Raw genomic sequence first — 17,150 nt, forward strand, 5'->3', positions numbered from 1 at the left:
AAAATTTTAAACGCGGTTTTCTTTTCATATTGCTATGTCACATTGTAAAAAATGAGCGAAATCCGACAATAACCACGCCTACTTCTCATATAGAACAATTTTAAATTCCACTTGATTCTTTTACTTTCCAGTACATAAACCAAGAAGCAATTAATATAACGGGATTAAACCTTGCACGAATAGTGCCTTTAGTGTATGACATCGTATGACAAAAAATTGTTCACATCCAATTAAAACTGTTTAAGACTACATATACATAGGTACCGAATATGTGGACCCCAGTACATATAGTTGACTTTTGTTCGAAATTATCAGTCAATGTGTGAGATACAGTAATAGAAATTCAGAAATAATAATTTTCCTGCAGTAGTAATTCTGTATATTCAAAATGGGTGGAATCGGGTCAATACTTCCCCGAGCCCCCATATATGTATGTACCTAATATAAAGATTTTCGAACTTCTTGATGCTTTTATGCTGGACATATCGGCCATTATTTGAGTTATCTCAAAGAACATTTCAGAACGTATTTTACTCATAACAGTATATCATTGTGCCTAGCCCCCATGTAACTATTAACACGATTTTCGAACATCCGGTAGATTTTGTATAATGACTATGTATAAAGATTTTGGTTTTTCTAAGAAATCTTATGCCGAATATATATGTAGGTCAGTGTATAATTGATATGATGTATGTATAAGTATATGAAATTGCTTAGATTCCGATCCTCTGCTTGACGTTTTACATCGTAAGGTAAGGTGCATTTTGCAAGAGTATAAAATGTTCGGTTGCACCATTACTTAGCCCTTCCTTACTTGTTCAAATTTAGATTCATCTATCAGTTGTTCGAATTATTTCGAAAATCGAAAAAAATCATATTATATTTTTGTAAAAATGGCACCACCCTAATATACAGCATGTAATGGCTGTTTCAATGAAATCGTAATTTCGATTTTGCTTCGCTTTGTAATCATCTGGGAACGTAAATAATACCTGTAAACACATTATCAATGACGGGCAATGACGGCACCGTTAGTCCCAAGTCCAGTTTTGTTGTTTCGCTATTCAGCAGAATACGAGCGACGGTCAGATGGTCATTATGCTCGGCCAAAACGATCTGCAATGAAAGCGGAGCGCGCAAATTAAATTGAAATCATTAAAAAGCACAGTTATACAACAACACATACACCTGCAAAAGTACGAGAGTATGTGTGGCATACACATACACACACATAGCTCCAGCAGGAAGCCAAAGAAAGGCGACTTACCAGCAAATTAATGCAAAGCTGCTTGCAGTGCTCGCGCACAATGACGCGCGTATGATCGAGGCCCAAAAATAAAATGTGCAACATCAACGGTAAATGCAAAGTCCAATCAATGCCCGGAATGCCGTCGACAACAATGTCCGTTAACAGCATCACGGCGACGTTACAGCTACAAGTACAACACACACATATACATATATAAGCAAAGGCATGGAGTTATGATAAATAAAGAGAAGAAAGGAAAATATAAGGATTCCGGCACAGAGTGGCAACCGCGCGGATGGCGGCATTATGCAATTGTTACTAACCGATGGAAGCCGCTGATTGGCAGGCTGACGTCCGGTAGGAACTCGGTGAGTGGCGCGAAGTAGCCGCCATACTCCGGCATGGGCAGTGGATGTGGTGCCAGTGGCGCGTCTGCCGAACGCAGCTCGACGTTCTCCTCCTGACGCAGCTGTGTGTGTGTGTGTGTGTGTGTGTGTATAAATAGGAAGTTGAAGATGTTAAAAACGTTGAAAAATACAGTAAATCAATTAATACGCATGTCTTCAGACAGTTACGCATACATGTAAGTGTGTATGTGTGTGTGGGAAATATTACCTCCGCATCATTAATTAATATGTCCTCGGGTCGCGGCAGTATCGATGGCCCGGAGGCGGCGCGTATCTTGTCAGCACCGCGCGGCGGTCGATTGTTTGTGGTTTGTGTGAAGGCGCGTATGCCGCTATCGGATTTACAGGTTCTGCGAAATAATTATAAAAATATATGAATGATTGCGTAATAATAATTTCCTCAAATATGAGCAGGCAATAGTCATTGACTTTAATTAAAGAAAAGAGAATTTAAAAGTAGCGAAGCAATTTCTAAAACAAAATTAACAAAAATGAGAAAACTGGAATAGAATAAGTAAGCTCTAATTTTGGTATGTGACTTGGCTAAAAATAATACATGTTGCGCTTAAATGTAGGCAACATTTATTAATAACAAGAAAGAATTTTAACTCAGGTTGTATCGAAGCTATTATAGCATAAAAGGATTTTTATATTGACTTTGATTGGTCAGTTTGTACTGCAACTATAAGCTATAACAGCAATATGAACAGAACAATATGTTGCTGATTGGGGCGTTGCATTGGACAATAGGCCATAACAAATAAAAAATTATACACAAGAATTTTATTTTGATCTTTCAGGTTTGTATGGCAGCTAGACACTATAGTGGTCCGATCTGAAAAAATTATTCAGATATTGTAGTAATCTTTTGGATAATAATCCGTGAAAATTTTTGTGATGATATCTTGTCAAATAAAAAAGATTTCGATGCAAGGACTTGATTTTGAGCATTTAGTTAGTATGATAGCTATATGTTATAAGGGTGCGATATCGGTGGTTCCGACAAATAGGCATCTTCCTGGTGAGAAAAGGAGATGTGAAAATTTTCAGAGCGATGTTTCAAAAACCGAGGGACGACCAGAGAGACAGACATGGCTAAATCGATTCAGCTCATAGCACTGATCCTTCGTAAATATTTTTTATAGAGTCTCCGAGGCTTTCTTCTGGATATTACAAACTTCGTGACTAGCTTAAAGCAAACTTTTTTAATAACAGTACCATGCATAACGCCGTTTCATCGCATATCTCTATGCAAGCTAAACGATTTAAATTGAAGTATAGATATGATTGAACTCTGACCTTTTCAAAAAAAATATCTAATCTCACAAACTTTGTAAAACTTCTGAACATATGAATGACAATACCTCCGCTGCGATTAACTCCCAAAGAAATGGCATTTATTTGAGAAAGGGGTGTAAATCATCATTAAATGTAAACTCTAAATGAAATAAAGGAGGATGGAGTCAAAGTAGAACTTCACGCAAGTGAGGAAAGTTCTCTGAGAGCCTTTCACTTGGGAGTGCCCAGAAACGATTCTTTTACATATGGCCTAAGCATCTCACGACTTCCGGATCAAGTATCCTCTGGGTAGCAAAGGAATTCCGATTGAATTCGAGCTAAAGTGAGAAGATGAACCATCCTTACCCAGAGTTGTGTGCTGGATTTGGGACCGCCCACGTAAAGAAGCGCCCCAATGAAAAAGAAATAATAGCCTCAGACGAGAGACCCCCCTTTTGAGAATGACCATGGCAAACGCATTAAGGATTACGATTTAAGGGTAGGCACCTGGAATGTCCGATCTCTTAGTTGGGAGGATACTGCTGCCCAGCTGGTTGATGACCTGGTAAAAATAAAGGCTGACATCACCGCCGTCCAAGAACTGCGATGGACGAGACAGGGACTGAGGTGAGTAGATCCTTCTGGCATTTACTACAGTGGAGCGCAAATTCGTAGTGGAAAAGAGACTCCGTCGCCGAGTCCTGCCATTCACGCCAAAGATGCCATCTATAAGCGCTAGGAGCGCACCTATAAGAGCTGCTACCGCCACGATGTCACAATCGTGCTTGGCAACTTTAACGCCAAGGTGGGCAAAGAAAATATCTTTGGCACAACAGTAGGTAAATTCAGTTGCCACGATGAAACGTTCCCAAATGCGTTGAGGCTGATCGACTTCGCCGGGGTCCGAATTATGGTTATCTGTAGTACTAGATTCCAGCATAGGAAAATTCACCAAGCTAACTGGCTGTCCCCGGATCGAAAAGCCACCAACCAGATCGATCATGTTGCGATAGACGAAAGACACGTCTCAAGGCTTTTAGACGTGCGTACGCTCCGAGGTCCTAACATCGACTCGGATCACTATCTTGTTGTAGACAAAATAAGACCAGCCTTTGTGCAGCAAAAAACTCAAATAAACACAAGAAATGTTCGACATCGAAAAGCTGTAATCACAACAAGCAGTCGAACGATTTTCTACTCGATTTGCACGACTGAGAGCACTCATCAGCAACTCGGTATAAGGGAACTGTGGGACAACATTTCAAGCTTCTTATGTACAGCTGTAAACGAAACCATTGGTTTTCGGAAAATGCAAAAGAACAGCTGGTACGATAAGGAGTACCATGTCGCAGTGGAGAGAAAACAGACTATTTACCTCGCAAAGTTACAATCGACCACAACACGTGCGGGATGGAATAAATACCGAGAGTTGAAGAGGGAAGCCGAGACGGATTTGCAGACAAAAAAAGAGAGGGGCCGAAATGCGTGAGTAGAAGAGTTTGAAAAGCTGGCTTGAAAAAAACTTCGCCTTAAAAAGCACCTGCTTGAAACCGGTTTTAGAACCATAGTCTCTTAAGCGAAATTGGTTAGAATGATCCGTAGCACATTTCCCACATACGCAATTTTTTCGTTTTTTTCGTTCCTTGTAAATCGACCCACTCTAATGTGTATATAGAAAATCTATAGATTCTCAATTAAATGTGATCCTATTTGATTACCCATCAGTTTCTATTACAAAATTCTAACAATGCGATTGAACACCAGGACCACTTCAAATAAACACAATTTTATCGAAGCTACCAAAAGTCATCACAACGTTTACTCACCCTGTTTTGATGGGATCTTCGCCACTGTGACGCTTCGTATGGATAGTACCTTTCTCCACAATTAAGTCCTGTATGCGCGAGTCATTGATTCCGCCAACTGCTTGACCTAAGTATATTAGAGAAAAGTTCTTCTATAAGTAAATATAATTATTTCTGCGACTTCGACTCGATTGGTCTTCGAATTAAAAACGTTATGGACGTCAGTTTTAAAAATATAAAAGATTTTTCAATAGCTGTCGTTGCTTGGCGATAAATTTTGTACCCATCGTAAATATTTTTACATCAAATAAATAGTGTTAGCATAAAATTCAAGAGGCCTTTAGAAATTACAAGAATATAAATAAATAATGTGCAATTATTTTTATTATTTTTGTTGTTAAATCTTCTTCAGTGTCAAGACATAATTATTATTCTTCCCACAACTGAATAATGAGCCACAAAACCACTTTGATCTATAAATAATTCATGACACGTCACATTCAATCACACACAAACGTTTAATTCTCGCGCCCTACTCTCTCCGTTATGTGAAGCATTTAGCGCACTTACCGTCAGCCGAGTGACTGGAAGCTTTCCGCATGCTTGTTAGGCGATAAAATGGCGGTGTCTCGGTGCGTTCAATTAAACAATTAAGCGTCTCCACAGTCTGTAGCTCCACCATGAGTTCGTCGAGCAGACGATCGGGGCAGGTGCGGGCGAGATACAATGCAACCCGTTTCGCCTAGACAAAAATACAAAAGTTTTTATGTAAATATACAAATATATGTATATACATACGTATATATAGGATATGCATATAAAATTGAATATATTTGAAGAAAATTGAAAATTTTTGCAAACGGCAATTAAATGTGGTCGCTGAGTACGCGTAATAAATCGTTCGTATATATGAGTATACATTCGTATATACGAGTATTCGCAAACACCTTCGTATATAGCACACATTCGTTCATATTCGTATATGTTCGTATATATTCGCATTAATTCATATATATTTTAAAATAAATGTCGGTTTGTTATTGGAAAAGGCAACCACTTACGTAAGGCAGCAGCTCGTTGGGCGCCATGCCGCTCATTATGACCAAATAGCGCAGAATGACCTTGAGATTGTTTGGCCAAAACTGGCAGAGTGTGCCCCACAGTTCCTCAATGTCACGCGGATGCGAATCAGAAAACTGAAAATATTTAATAACGGTTTGCTCATTAATTGAAAACAAAAGATTCTCTCCTTATCAGTAAATACATTAATTTAGCTAATGAGAGTTTTAGGATAAATGATAATAATAGAGATAAAAGCACAAAGTCGTAAACAAAATAATAAATATTTTAATGTTTCAATTAATAAAGGAGTATACAATAGGCAGAGCCCAAGTCGACCTAATGATAGATGTATAGAGAAATTCATTTGAAGAATTTCTAAAGTATAATTGTGCGAGGGTTGTTTCTTATACTTTAGGACTAGAGGAAAAAAACAAATATTTATCATCGATAATAGTTTTACTGTTTTTCAAAATATTCTCTATTAAGTTCCGTATACTTTTGCATGCGCCTAAATCAATTTTCGAAGCACTTTTGCCACTCTGCTTTAGATATCTCCAAAACATGCGGTCTGAACATCAACCGTGTCTTCAGGCAGGAATATAAAGTCATTCGGTGCAAAGTCAGGACAATACGGTGGATGGCTCAACAAATCGATGTGTTGAGTATTCAAAAATGCAGTTATTTCAGTCAATGTGTCGTATTGTCGAGGTAAAGAGTAGTCGGTCTTTGGATGTTGGTTTCCGTGATTTATTAAGGGCAACAGGGCCACCATTTGCTTGAAACTGCTTCGTGCGCAAACAACTTTTGTGTGATTCGGCTCATCTTGAAATACCCATACAGTCGACTGCTGTTTACTTTCGGGCACATACGTGTCATTCCAAGTTTCATCAACTGTCACGATGCCATAGACGTCTTTCGAAGCACCGCTAACGTATTTTTTAAACATGTCTGTCGATCTATCGACACGAGCCTTGTTTTGAAACATCGCAATATTGTAATATTGAATGTTTGCTGGTCCCACTAACGCCTATGGTTGTTTCAACCTCACGATAAGTTACACGACGATCTTGTAATATCAGTTGTATGGAGTTCTATTGTCAAAAATTTAATTAAGTTCAGCGTTTCAACGTCGAAGGTTGTAACATATAATCGTGCCAAAATATAACGACTTTATTCCATTCTTTGAGCGAGTTGAATATTTTAAGTTACTGCAAACAACCTAGATAGCACTCGCTTGTCAAAACACGCTGAGTATGTACAACATCAAATGTGTCAAACTTTACGAAAAAGGTGTGAGTTGCAAGCTTGTAATACTAAGGTTGCCAAATCTTGAAATATTAAAGGCAACCTACCTAAAAACAACTTGTCTACACTCTCTGTCCCATTTTACGACACCACGGAAATTTTCAGCCCGAACTTTTTAACAGTTTTGCATTTAGAACCTACTGAATGATAACAGTATGTTGGATTATTTAAACAGAAGAAACTTAGACGATGATATTCCGGCAACCATGATCGCGAAATGACGCCAAAGTATCTAAAATCTCGATAAATTGAAGAATTTTTATGACATCGAATCAATTTTTATCTGAGAAGGCCTTTTTTGACCATTTTGGTAATTCTTAAAAAAATCAGTTTATTAAAACGACTTTAAATTCGCAAAAACACCCCGTCGGTTAAGACGAACTAAGCCCAATGTGAACTTTTCTCCAAACTTTTAAAACCTCGATCGATGTAAAAATAAGATGAATAGGTCTACTAAAGACCCGACAACGATTATATGCATTATTTTGGCAAGTTGATGTGCATATGGGATGAAAATTCTTAATGAGACGAAAAAATAAAATCAGCGTCTCAGATGTTTTCGATGGAACCAGCAAATTTTTCAAACTAGGTTCAAGAACTACGTAGGTAGATTGAGTGGCTGCTTGACGCCTATTCCTAGACCGTTAAGAGGTCCATTGTGATACCACCGGGACTAATATTTCCTCGCTCTATTGTCTCCTCTCTGATCCTCCCAGAGTTTCTGCTGAAGTTCATGAGTACATGTCATTTTATACTACATATTTGCAACCTCTGAAACGTCATTCAGAAACAATCAGCCGATAGTTGCGATTATTTTTCTGTAAAGAGCCCTACATTCGCATAGAAGATATTTTACTGTCTCCCCTTCTTCTACGTCCTGACAACTTCTACAATAGTCATTGTGTGGTGCACCCAGTCTGTTGTCATGTTTGTCAATTAGACAGTGACCTGATAGCGCCCCCACTAGAGTTCTAATATAATTCGTTTTGAATTTTAATAGTTGGCATGTGCGGTCCTTATTCCATTTATGACATCTTTACTTGCTTGTTACGCATGTCAGGGATTGACTCCACTGCGACTCAGCTACATTTATAATATTTTCATCGATTAAATATCTACAAGTGGCCAGAGGCATATAAATATCTTCTTTTTGGGGTGTAATTGTAGGTTGGTGCCTGTTCCGGAGAGTTAATTTGCTTCACAGTTACCAAAGAGGTGCCTGTTCCGGATAGTTTACTTGCTTCACAGTTACCAAGGATATCACTATGCCCGGAACCCATTACAGGTTTGTCGTGAAATATGATGTTAAATCTACTAAGAGATCAAGGCATTCTTTCACTAACTGTGACGAGACGCTAGAAGACTTCAGTGATTTCAACGCCGCTTGGGTATGCGTATATATAAAAATATTCCTTGTTGTGAGCACGCTCCTTGTCAGAACAACAAGCTTGAATGACTAAGGTGTGCTGTATTGGGTTTGTAACTTTTTATGAACTATTGGCCGAATAATAAACAGGATGTCTATTCGAGAAATAAGGCAATCTCTAATGAACATAGTTGAAGTCAAAATAATAGTATAGAAATCCTCAAAATCACGCACAATTTGAATACTTGCTGAGTATATTATTCCGGACTCTTTTATATCAAACAGCTTTTGAACACAAACAACTCAAGGAATAAGAGAGAAAAAGTCAGTTTAAAATGGAAAATGGAATGTACAAATCGTCGCCTAAAATACAAAAACGTATCATCAAAAAAATTGAAAATCGCTGTCAGATATAATAACCAAAATATAACCATTTTATAACCAAAACTCAAATTGTGCTTCAATTTTGATTACATTGTCTTTCCTTCGCCAGTAAACTTATGAAAATTGATGTTACGTTATTTTGCATTTTAGGTGACGATATGTATATATACATACATAACATATAATAACGATGTATTGATAAGCGAAGCTACATTAAGAAACTACGAAGGACGAATGTAGCAAGCTAGCACCATAGGCGACTTACCTTGGCGGTGATATAAAAAAGATTATTTAAAATCATTTCGGTGGCTTCGGTCGATCCAGTGCCCTCTCTACGTCCGCGCGTACCAGAATCGGGGAAATACTGAAATGAAATAATTTATTTCCAATTCAATTGAAATTTTTAATAATATTTGTTTTTAATACAATTAAAAATATAAAATATTATATAACAAAATAGAGGGATAGCTATCGAACCACTTGGCAAAGCGAACACAAGTGTTTGACTTTTATGTTTGTTATACTTTGGCAAATTACCATGAAAAGATTTACAAAGGAACAATTGTTAAAAATTCTCTGCAGCGATGTTCCCAGCCGATCATCTTGCGCTTGCAAGCTCATTTCTGGCTTAGCTGTTATGTAAATAAGCTAATTCGGATCCAGAAAGAATTACTATCTCTTATTGTTATTATGTATTTTGCATGCTATTTTGATCAAAATAATTGTCAAAGTGCTGGTGGCAGCAATCATCACCATTACTTTTTTCAGCGAACTTTTTTCACCCAAACACTTCACGAAGTGTGCTTAATAGTTAGGGTTGGTCTTTGTTAGACTACTTTTAGTGCGGTTACGTCTAGTCAACAGTCTATGATCATCATAGACAAGGTGAAGCCGACTTATTTTGAAGTCTGACCATCGCTTCAGTTAGTAGCCTGGCGCCTAGGCTAGAAACTAGTGAAGAGATGTCTCGTCTCCTTATCTCTTGCATCGAGTTAGTTATGACCTTTACGGAATTGTAAGAAACAGCTAAGCTGATGAGCTTGCTACATCAGGTACTACTATTTCACAAGTTGTAGAACGACAACGAAGCTCCTACTCCACTGGCTTCGTACGGTTCACTGCAGGATGTTTGGACCTCAAGCGAGCTCGACAAGCGCTGGTCAGAAACTGGTAATGGGGCCCAGAGCAAATCATGAGAGGTTTGTTCTCAAAAATGTTCACCTTTCAACAGTTCGGAGTCCTAACTGGACTCTGTCCGGTCAAGATTAAGGTTAATATACCCCAGATCTCACACCTTTAGATATCCAGGTGGCATATCAGAACTAGAAATAAAGAACCTATGCAGATTTTTAGTCGCTTCAAGACGTTTTGGCGAGGATTAATATCTAAGTTCAGGTGTTTGAGAATTAATGATTTTGAAGATTGACTAGGCAGCCGTCACATAGTCATATTTATACAATGAAATATCAGTTTGATAGAGCTTAAACGATCGATTTATTTTTCCTTACTCCTAGAAGAAATTGTCAAACTTAGTCCTTTTTTGAATGCTCACCCCTTAAATGAATAAATCAAATATTTCGAAGCCATTAGTCTAAGAGGGATAATAAAGAGTGATACATTTCGTGGTACCCTACATTTTTAAACAAAAAAAGCACAGACACTTCAAATTTAATAGGGAATATTTATTATCATTCGAAAAAACATTTTTTAGCACTTATTTTTTGAAGATTATCTCTTTCAAATCTTGGCCGCGACTACGTCAAGGTTGAGTCCAATTTTCGATGACTCGTTCAAGCATCTTTTACTGCAAGGCCTGAATCAAAGTGGGATTGTCCGCACAGACTTTATACTTTATATATCTCCACAGGAAAAAGTCTTAGGGTGTGTTATCACACGATCTTGTTGGACAATTGCCGGTCCAAAATATGAAATTACTTGCTCACCGTAGTATTCTCTCAATAAATCCATTGAGTGATGCGATGTATGGGAATTGGCGCCATCTTGTGGAAACCAATTGTCATCGAGATCACGAGCTGTTATTTTATGCATCAAATAGTCGGTTATTATGGACCGATAACGGTCGCTATTAACGGTTACGTTTTTAAAGAAATATGGACCGATGATTTCACCGTCCCACAAACCACACCAAACCGTTGTTTTTTCTGGATGAAATGGCAGCTCAGGAATCTTTTTCGATTGCTCTTCGTCCCAATTTTGGCAATTTTGCTTGTTTACATACCCTTTGAGCCAGAAATGTTTCTCAAAGCTGAATAAAATTTGGCTCGAAAACGTAGGATCTTCTTGGAACTTTTCAAAAGCCCTTAAAGCGAAGCGATGTCACTTGGGATGCTTGAGAGGCTTCAGTTCTTGCTCAAGCTGTATTTTGTACAATTTTAATATAAGATCTCGACATAAAATGCGTCAAGTCGGTTCATACATTAGTCCGAGTTACCGCGAATGGCGCCGAATCGACTCTTCAAGGTCTTCTTATACGAGGCCTGCTATATACATATATTCTGGCCTAGGGCAACACTAATTGTTGCCAGGTGCAATCTGACATTTCCATTGGAAAGTTTGACATTTTTTAGCATAACATCACGCAGAACTTTTTGTCATTTAATCGTGAACTGTTTTATTTACTTGTACAGGGAATTAAAAAATTCATCTCGGCCAAAAAATAGAATTAACTCATGAACATTTTTGTGCGATCATTTTTCACAACTTTCGACGTGGATTATCACGACAAGAGTGCATCGATGAACTAAAATCTTTGTGTGGCTATGAAGCACCATCCTATAGCACTGTGAAAAACTGGTACAACGAATTCAATCGTGGCCGACGCTCGCTCAAAGACGAATTCCGTGAAGGTCGTCCAAAAACAGCCGTTGTGCCAGAAAACATCGATGGCGTACGTGAACTGATAATGCAAGACCGTCATGTAATATACCTTCAGATAGAGGCATGCCTATGCATTTCTCCCACCAGCATACATTCGATATTGCATGAACACCTGGCCGTAAAAAAGGTTTGTTCTCGTTGGATCCCGCACAATTTGACAATCGCTCAAAAAAAGGCTCGTGTGGATTGGTGTAAAGAAATGCTGAAAAAATACGATCGCGGTGCTTCAAAAGACGTTTATAAGATCGTCACAGGTGACGAATCATGGATCTATGCGAATGAGCCCGAAACAAAACAGCAATCGACAAAAAAAAAAATAAAAAAAAAAACATTTTCGTTGATAAATATGCCTATTTACATTATTAGGCCAGAAATATATATAGCAACCTACGTACATTCTCAGCTTCGGCTGCTATATTTTCTTCACTACGTGCCGGACGTGCTCTATTTGGTCACATTTGGTGATGGGTGTTGCGAATAGTACGCTCAGTAGGCCGGTTATGTTGCTAATAAGTTCAGCAAAGCGCGCGAAACACATTCTTTACAGAACGTGAATTTTCGCAATAAAGTTGAACGATTTGTAAACGTTATTCAGGCGTAAGTCTTTCCATGATGAAATGCTAGACAATACTTAACAAAAATAACATGACAGCTTGACACGACTCACGCGTGACCTGTCAATCAAAGGCTATTGAAAAAAGTACCTCTACTTGGATAACCCGTTATTAAATTTCACTTGAATTTCACTTTTTCACGCTGCTTATTCCTTTTCAACAACTTTAACTAATACAAATAGTTTCAAGTGTTAAAAATAGCACCTATAAAAATCTGTAATGCTGGAGCTTAGTGACAGCTTTTCCCCCAAACAAATTTACCTGTCATCCTTACTATAAAAAATATTAAATGCCAACTGCTTGAAAAGTACTTTCCTTATAAAGAATTGTTCAATCTCCGCTTGAGTGTGAAATCGCTCTAATGTGATTTGGGTGAAGACATAAGACGCTTAGTGGAATCATGGCTCTTTCCACTTATATATATAATATATATAAGTATATATATATATATGTATAAATGCACATAGGTATGTTTGCGTAGAGTTATTGCACTCACCATAATGTATGATAACGGTGTGGCTGGCGGCACACTTGTGGCAACCAGCTCCATATTATGCAGCCATGGCAACAGACATTGGATCAGCAGGGCACGCACATCCTCACGCGCCGTCTGGAAGCGATGGGTTATTTCTGCAAAAACAAGCAAAACGCCGACATAATGAAACTCTCATAACTGTACATAGTAAACGGTATATTTAAATAGATGGTGGATTGAATGAGTGTGAAGGTGAAATTGAATGTGGTGGAAGGCAGTAAAGTGAATAAAATATGCTGACTATTTGCTGCTGCTGCCAAGTGTTTGACGATTGCGTTTGTTTACTCACCGGAGAACATTGACATAGTCAATTCGGGGCGCAGCTGGGCCAATTGTTTGGATAGGAAACGCTGCGAACGGCAGTAGGCGCTGCTGAGCAATGTGTCCAAAGTGCCGACCTGCTTGTCATCTTCTGGAATGGCAAACGAAAGGAAAATAAATGTAAATTCATTAAATTTTCAGCAAAGAGATCAGCGTGCAAATGAAGTGAAACAAAATAACTTCGGAGCTTAAAACTAAAGACCTTTTGCGGCAGACATTCGCGTCGAATTTCAGTTATCGTAAATTGACGAAAAAAAGCGGAAAGTATTTTAATTAGCGCTACATGTCCTTCGCAGGGCTTCAGCGCGTCGACTGTTTGTGCTTGTGGAGTTTTTAGACACTTTCGGTGTTGCGTTATTTGAGCTTTCGTGGAAAGCTTTCGGGTATTTGGAAAACGACAATTGCTCTCAAGTTGTTAAGTCTCTCTATAAATTTAATATTCGAGCGCGCTTAAGCGTATGCTTACAATTTTTATTCACATTGCAGCCTTGCATAAATTTAGGCGCAAAGTTATTATTTTCTTAATTATTAATAAGGGTATATAGTATATCCATTTGCGAAATTAGTTTTTTTAATATTTAATTAATTTTGATTATTTAATAAATAAACAAAATCATTTAAAAAAAATTTCCTTTAATACCGTATCCCATCTCCATGAGAACTTCCGAAAAAACGTGCATGGCGTTGAGGCAGAGTTTTCTGTTTAAAATATCTCAAATCCAAAATTAAAATAAGTTTTACTCTAGATCAATGCAAGTAATGTCCGAAAGCCTAGTAAAAATTTTGATTTGACGGTTTCCAAAAACAAAAAAAAACACCGATTAATATGAAAAAATTTACACTTCATTATGACTTAAAAATTAAAATTGTTATCAAAATTCTTATTCTTAGAGGGTAGTGTGAAAATTTCAAGTCGATAGGTTCAGCTGTTTTGCAGATGTTAGATATTTTCTTCACTGTTTTTGAAAACAGCGTTTCCAGAAGAAGACAAATAAATTACTTACGGCACTACAGCACAGCCAAACCATTTCTCCACACTAAGCTTGTACCTACTAAATTTCGAAATTCTGTTCTGGGACCACAGAAAAAGGAAAACCCAAATTCTTGGAAAAATTGTTCATCTGCCTCATCGACTTCAAAACTAGAAAGAAACTTCTTTAAATATAGAATTCTTCCAGGTGCTATGGCGAATCGTCACTTCCACAAAAAAAGTTATACAAAATGTTACTTATCGTAGTAGTACAGCTCAATGACGCCCGACCGCTATTTTTAGGCTGAATTATATCTCTAATAACAGACCTTGATTCTCAAAGAATATCTACCAGAATATTTCTGATATAAACAGTTTTTGATAGAATTCACCAACCTTTCGTCGGAGTTTAAAACCGAAGACGGTGAATGCAGTGGCTGCCCAAAAGAGGTTGTTACCGACGGCGACATCAACCAAGTCTACTAAATTATTTTGGGTTACTGTAAAGTGAAATTGTTCGAGATAGTAGGCAGCCTAAAGATATCAACTGAAACTGTATATTATATCATTTACGAATAGTTGGGTATGTAAAGAGGGCGCCAGTGCCGAGAGATTTGGAGCAGTGTTTTGAGATGTTCAAGCGTAATAAACCCAGGTTTTGCAGAGATATATGACATGACTCCTCCACTATCTCACTTCGAAGTTTAATCGGCAGTCATCTTAGTGGACTGCACAATATGAACTCGCTCCAAGTCTCAAGTCTGTGAAAACGACGGCAAAAATCCATTAATCGTGTTTCGAATTCTTTCAGCATCCACTGTTTTCTCTAGAACTGGCCCCCAGTGACTATTTCTTGTCCTCAGAACTCAAAATAATGATCGCTGGGAAGAAATTTTCGACGAATGAAGAGGTGATCGCCGAAACAGAGGCCTATTTTGAAGCAAAAGACAAATCGTACTGCAAAAATGGAATCGAGTCGCTAATCAGTGTATCACCCATTAAGGGAATACTATCTTAAATAAAAGAAAACGAATTTTTCCAAAAAAATATAGTATGTTTTGCAATGGTTGACCGTTAATTTCATTTACTTTGCGGTTTACGATCAACGGAGAAAGCTGAGGTGGATATGACGTAAAATGCTCAAGACGGCAATTGAAAAGGAGATGAAATTGAAATATCTGCGAAAGTAGCAATTTTCAACTATGAAAGCACATTTTTAAAGACTTAATGACAATAGGCTTAAGTTAGCTTACGTGTACCGTTTAACTCATGATAACTAATAATTTCTCTAAAGCACGCAATAGTTTCCCTCCAAGGATCACATAGAATTTAATGCTACCAAAAAGTGGCCCGCTTATTTTGTAAATAACTGTGTATGTATGAATTTTTTGTAAAAATCCATAATATTTATATAGCTAAAAAATATTTTTATAAATAATATGAGCTCATCAATCACAAATATTTGCTCCAGGTGTGCGTCTGTTGAGCGGGAAAAGTTGAAAAGAAAAAAATTCAATTTGTCAATAAAAGAGTATGAAAGACAACAACAGGCAAAGGATATTTTAATCTGTGTTAATCCAGCGTTATATATTAATATATATATTTTTTTATATGTAAATATTGCACAGATTTTGGTTGGCAGCTGGGTAAATAAATATGGCGAAAATATAAATAATCAAAGCAAGCAACAGATAAACGAATGATTGAATGAATGCGCAGCAAGCAGATAATGGCAAATTTAAAACAGAAAAATTTAAAGCAAAAGCGCACGATACCAATACAGAGCAGAGTTGGTGAGGAATAATAGTAAATAATCGAATCAATGATTGTCTAAGATTATTTTCTATAATCAATTTTAGGGATATATTTTACAGCATCTGCGCTTTTTATTTCTCCAAAATACTTTTACTTGGTGAGATTTACGTAAAAGTTATTTAATTTTTACTAATTTCGCTAGTTTGCAGATTTGGAAAATAATGATTTATTACTTAAGTTCATAGTTTTCATTACGGAAGTTAAAGTAAATAAATTACGATGAGGTGAGCTGTAATCAGCTTTCCTTTCACGCCTAGCTGACCTATATCAACATACATTTGTATATGGTACTTGAGAGCCATTGGAAAGTTCAGCAGTTGAAATAGGGCTAAACAAATAAAAAGCAAATAATGCTAAGTAATTTTTATGAACTCTGAAAGAGTAATCAGATGACTTTTCAATAAATTTAAAATTTTTTCATACCTTAAATTCATTTGGATCGGACGGTTTTTATGACAGCTATATGCTATAGTGGTTTGATTTGAATAATTTGTTCGGAAATTGTAGCGTGTTTGTAGGCAATAATCCAAGTCAAATTTCAGGAAAATACCTCGTCAAATAAAAAAGTTTCCATACAAGAACTTGATTTTTATATGCCAGTTTGTATGACAGCTGTGTGCTGTAAAGGTCCGATCAGAAACGTTTGGTCAGAGATTTTAGTACTGCTTTGCAGAAAATTCTGTGCCCAATTTTCGTGAAGATATCTCATCAAATAAAAAAGTTGTCCAAACAAGGTCTAAATTTTGTTCGATCATTTTGTATGGCAGCTATGTGTTATAGTGATCCGAAATGGACAATTTTTTCAGAGATTCTTCAGCTGTTCAGCTGGATAATTATACGCACCAAATCTTGTGAAGATATGTCAACAAATAAAAAAGTTTTCCATACAAAGACTTGATTTCGGTAGGTCAGTTTGTATGGTAGCTATAAGCTATAGAGGTCCGATATCGGCGATTTCGACAAATGTGCAGCTTCTTGGGCAGGAAAAAACTTGTGCAAAATTTCAGATTGATAACTCAAAAACTGAGGGACTAAATCGACTTAGCTCGTACACGGATCATTTATATAGTACTACATATCGTCACCTGAAATGCAAAACAACGTATGATCAAAAAATCGAAATTGAGTTTTTTATTGC

The 17,150-nt window shown here is 37.2% G+C and overlaps 1 protein-coding gene across 9 annotated transcripts in view; it reads right to left on the reverse strand.

Moving 5' to 3' along the window:
* LOC126761061 (protein furry) overlaps positions 1-17,150 on the reverse strand; it is a 143,820-nt gene that overhangs the window by 11,845 nt on the left and 114,825 nt on the right. For 8 of the 9 annotated variants that reach the window (XM_050476983.1, XM_050476981.1, XM_050476980.1 and 5 more), the window contains 10 exons: positions 13,196-13,318; positions 12,868-13,001; positions 9,125-9,223; positions 5,804-5,938; positions 5,313-5,484; positions 4,764-4,869; positions 1,868-2,009; positions 1,576-1,721; positions 1,271-1,436; positions 996-1,119 (listed from right to left, as the gene is read on the reverse strand). In XM_050476983.1, the coding sequence (XP_050332940.1) occupies positions 996-1,119; positions 1,271-1,436; positions 1,576-1,721; positions 1,868-2,009; positions 4,764-4,869; positions 5,313-5,484; positions 5,804-5,938; positions 9,125-9,223; positions 12,868-13,001; positions 13,196-13,318 (1,347 nt within the window). The remainder of the gene's footprint in view (positions 1-995; positions 1,120-1,270; positions 1,437-1,575; positions 1,722-1,867; positions 2,010-4,763; positions 4,870-5,312; positions 5,485-5,803; positions 5,939-9,124; positions 9,224-12,867; positions 13,002-13,195; positions 13,319-17,150) is intronic. The other variant, XM_050476977.1, reaches the window with a different exon arrangement.

This window comes from Bactrocera neohumeralis, chromosome 6, assembly GCF_024586455.1.
Source record: "Bactrocera neohumeralis isolate Rockhampton chromosome 6, APGP_CSIRO_Bneo_wtdbg2-racon-allhic-juicebox.fasta_v2, whole genome shotgun sequence".
Classification (NCBI taxonomy): domain Eukaryota; kingdom Metazoa; phylum Arthropoda; class Insecta; order Diptera; family Tephritidae; genus Bactrocera; species Bactrocera neohumeralis.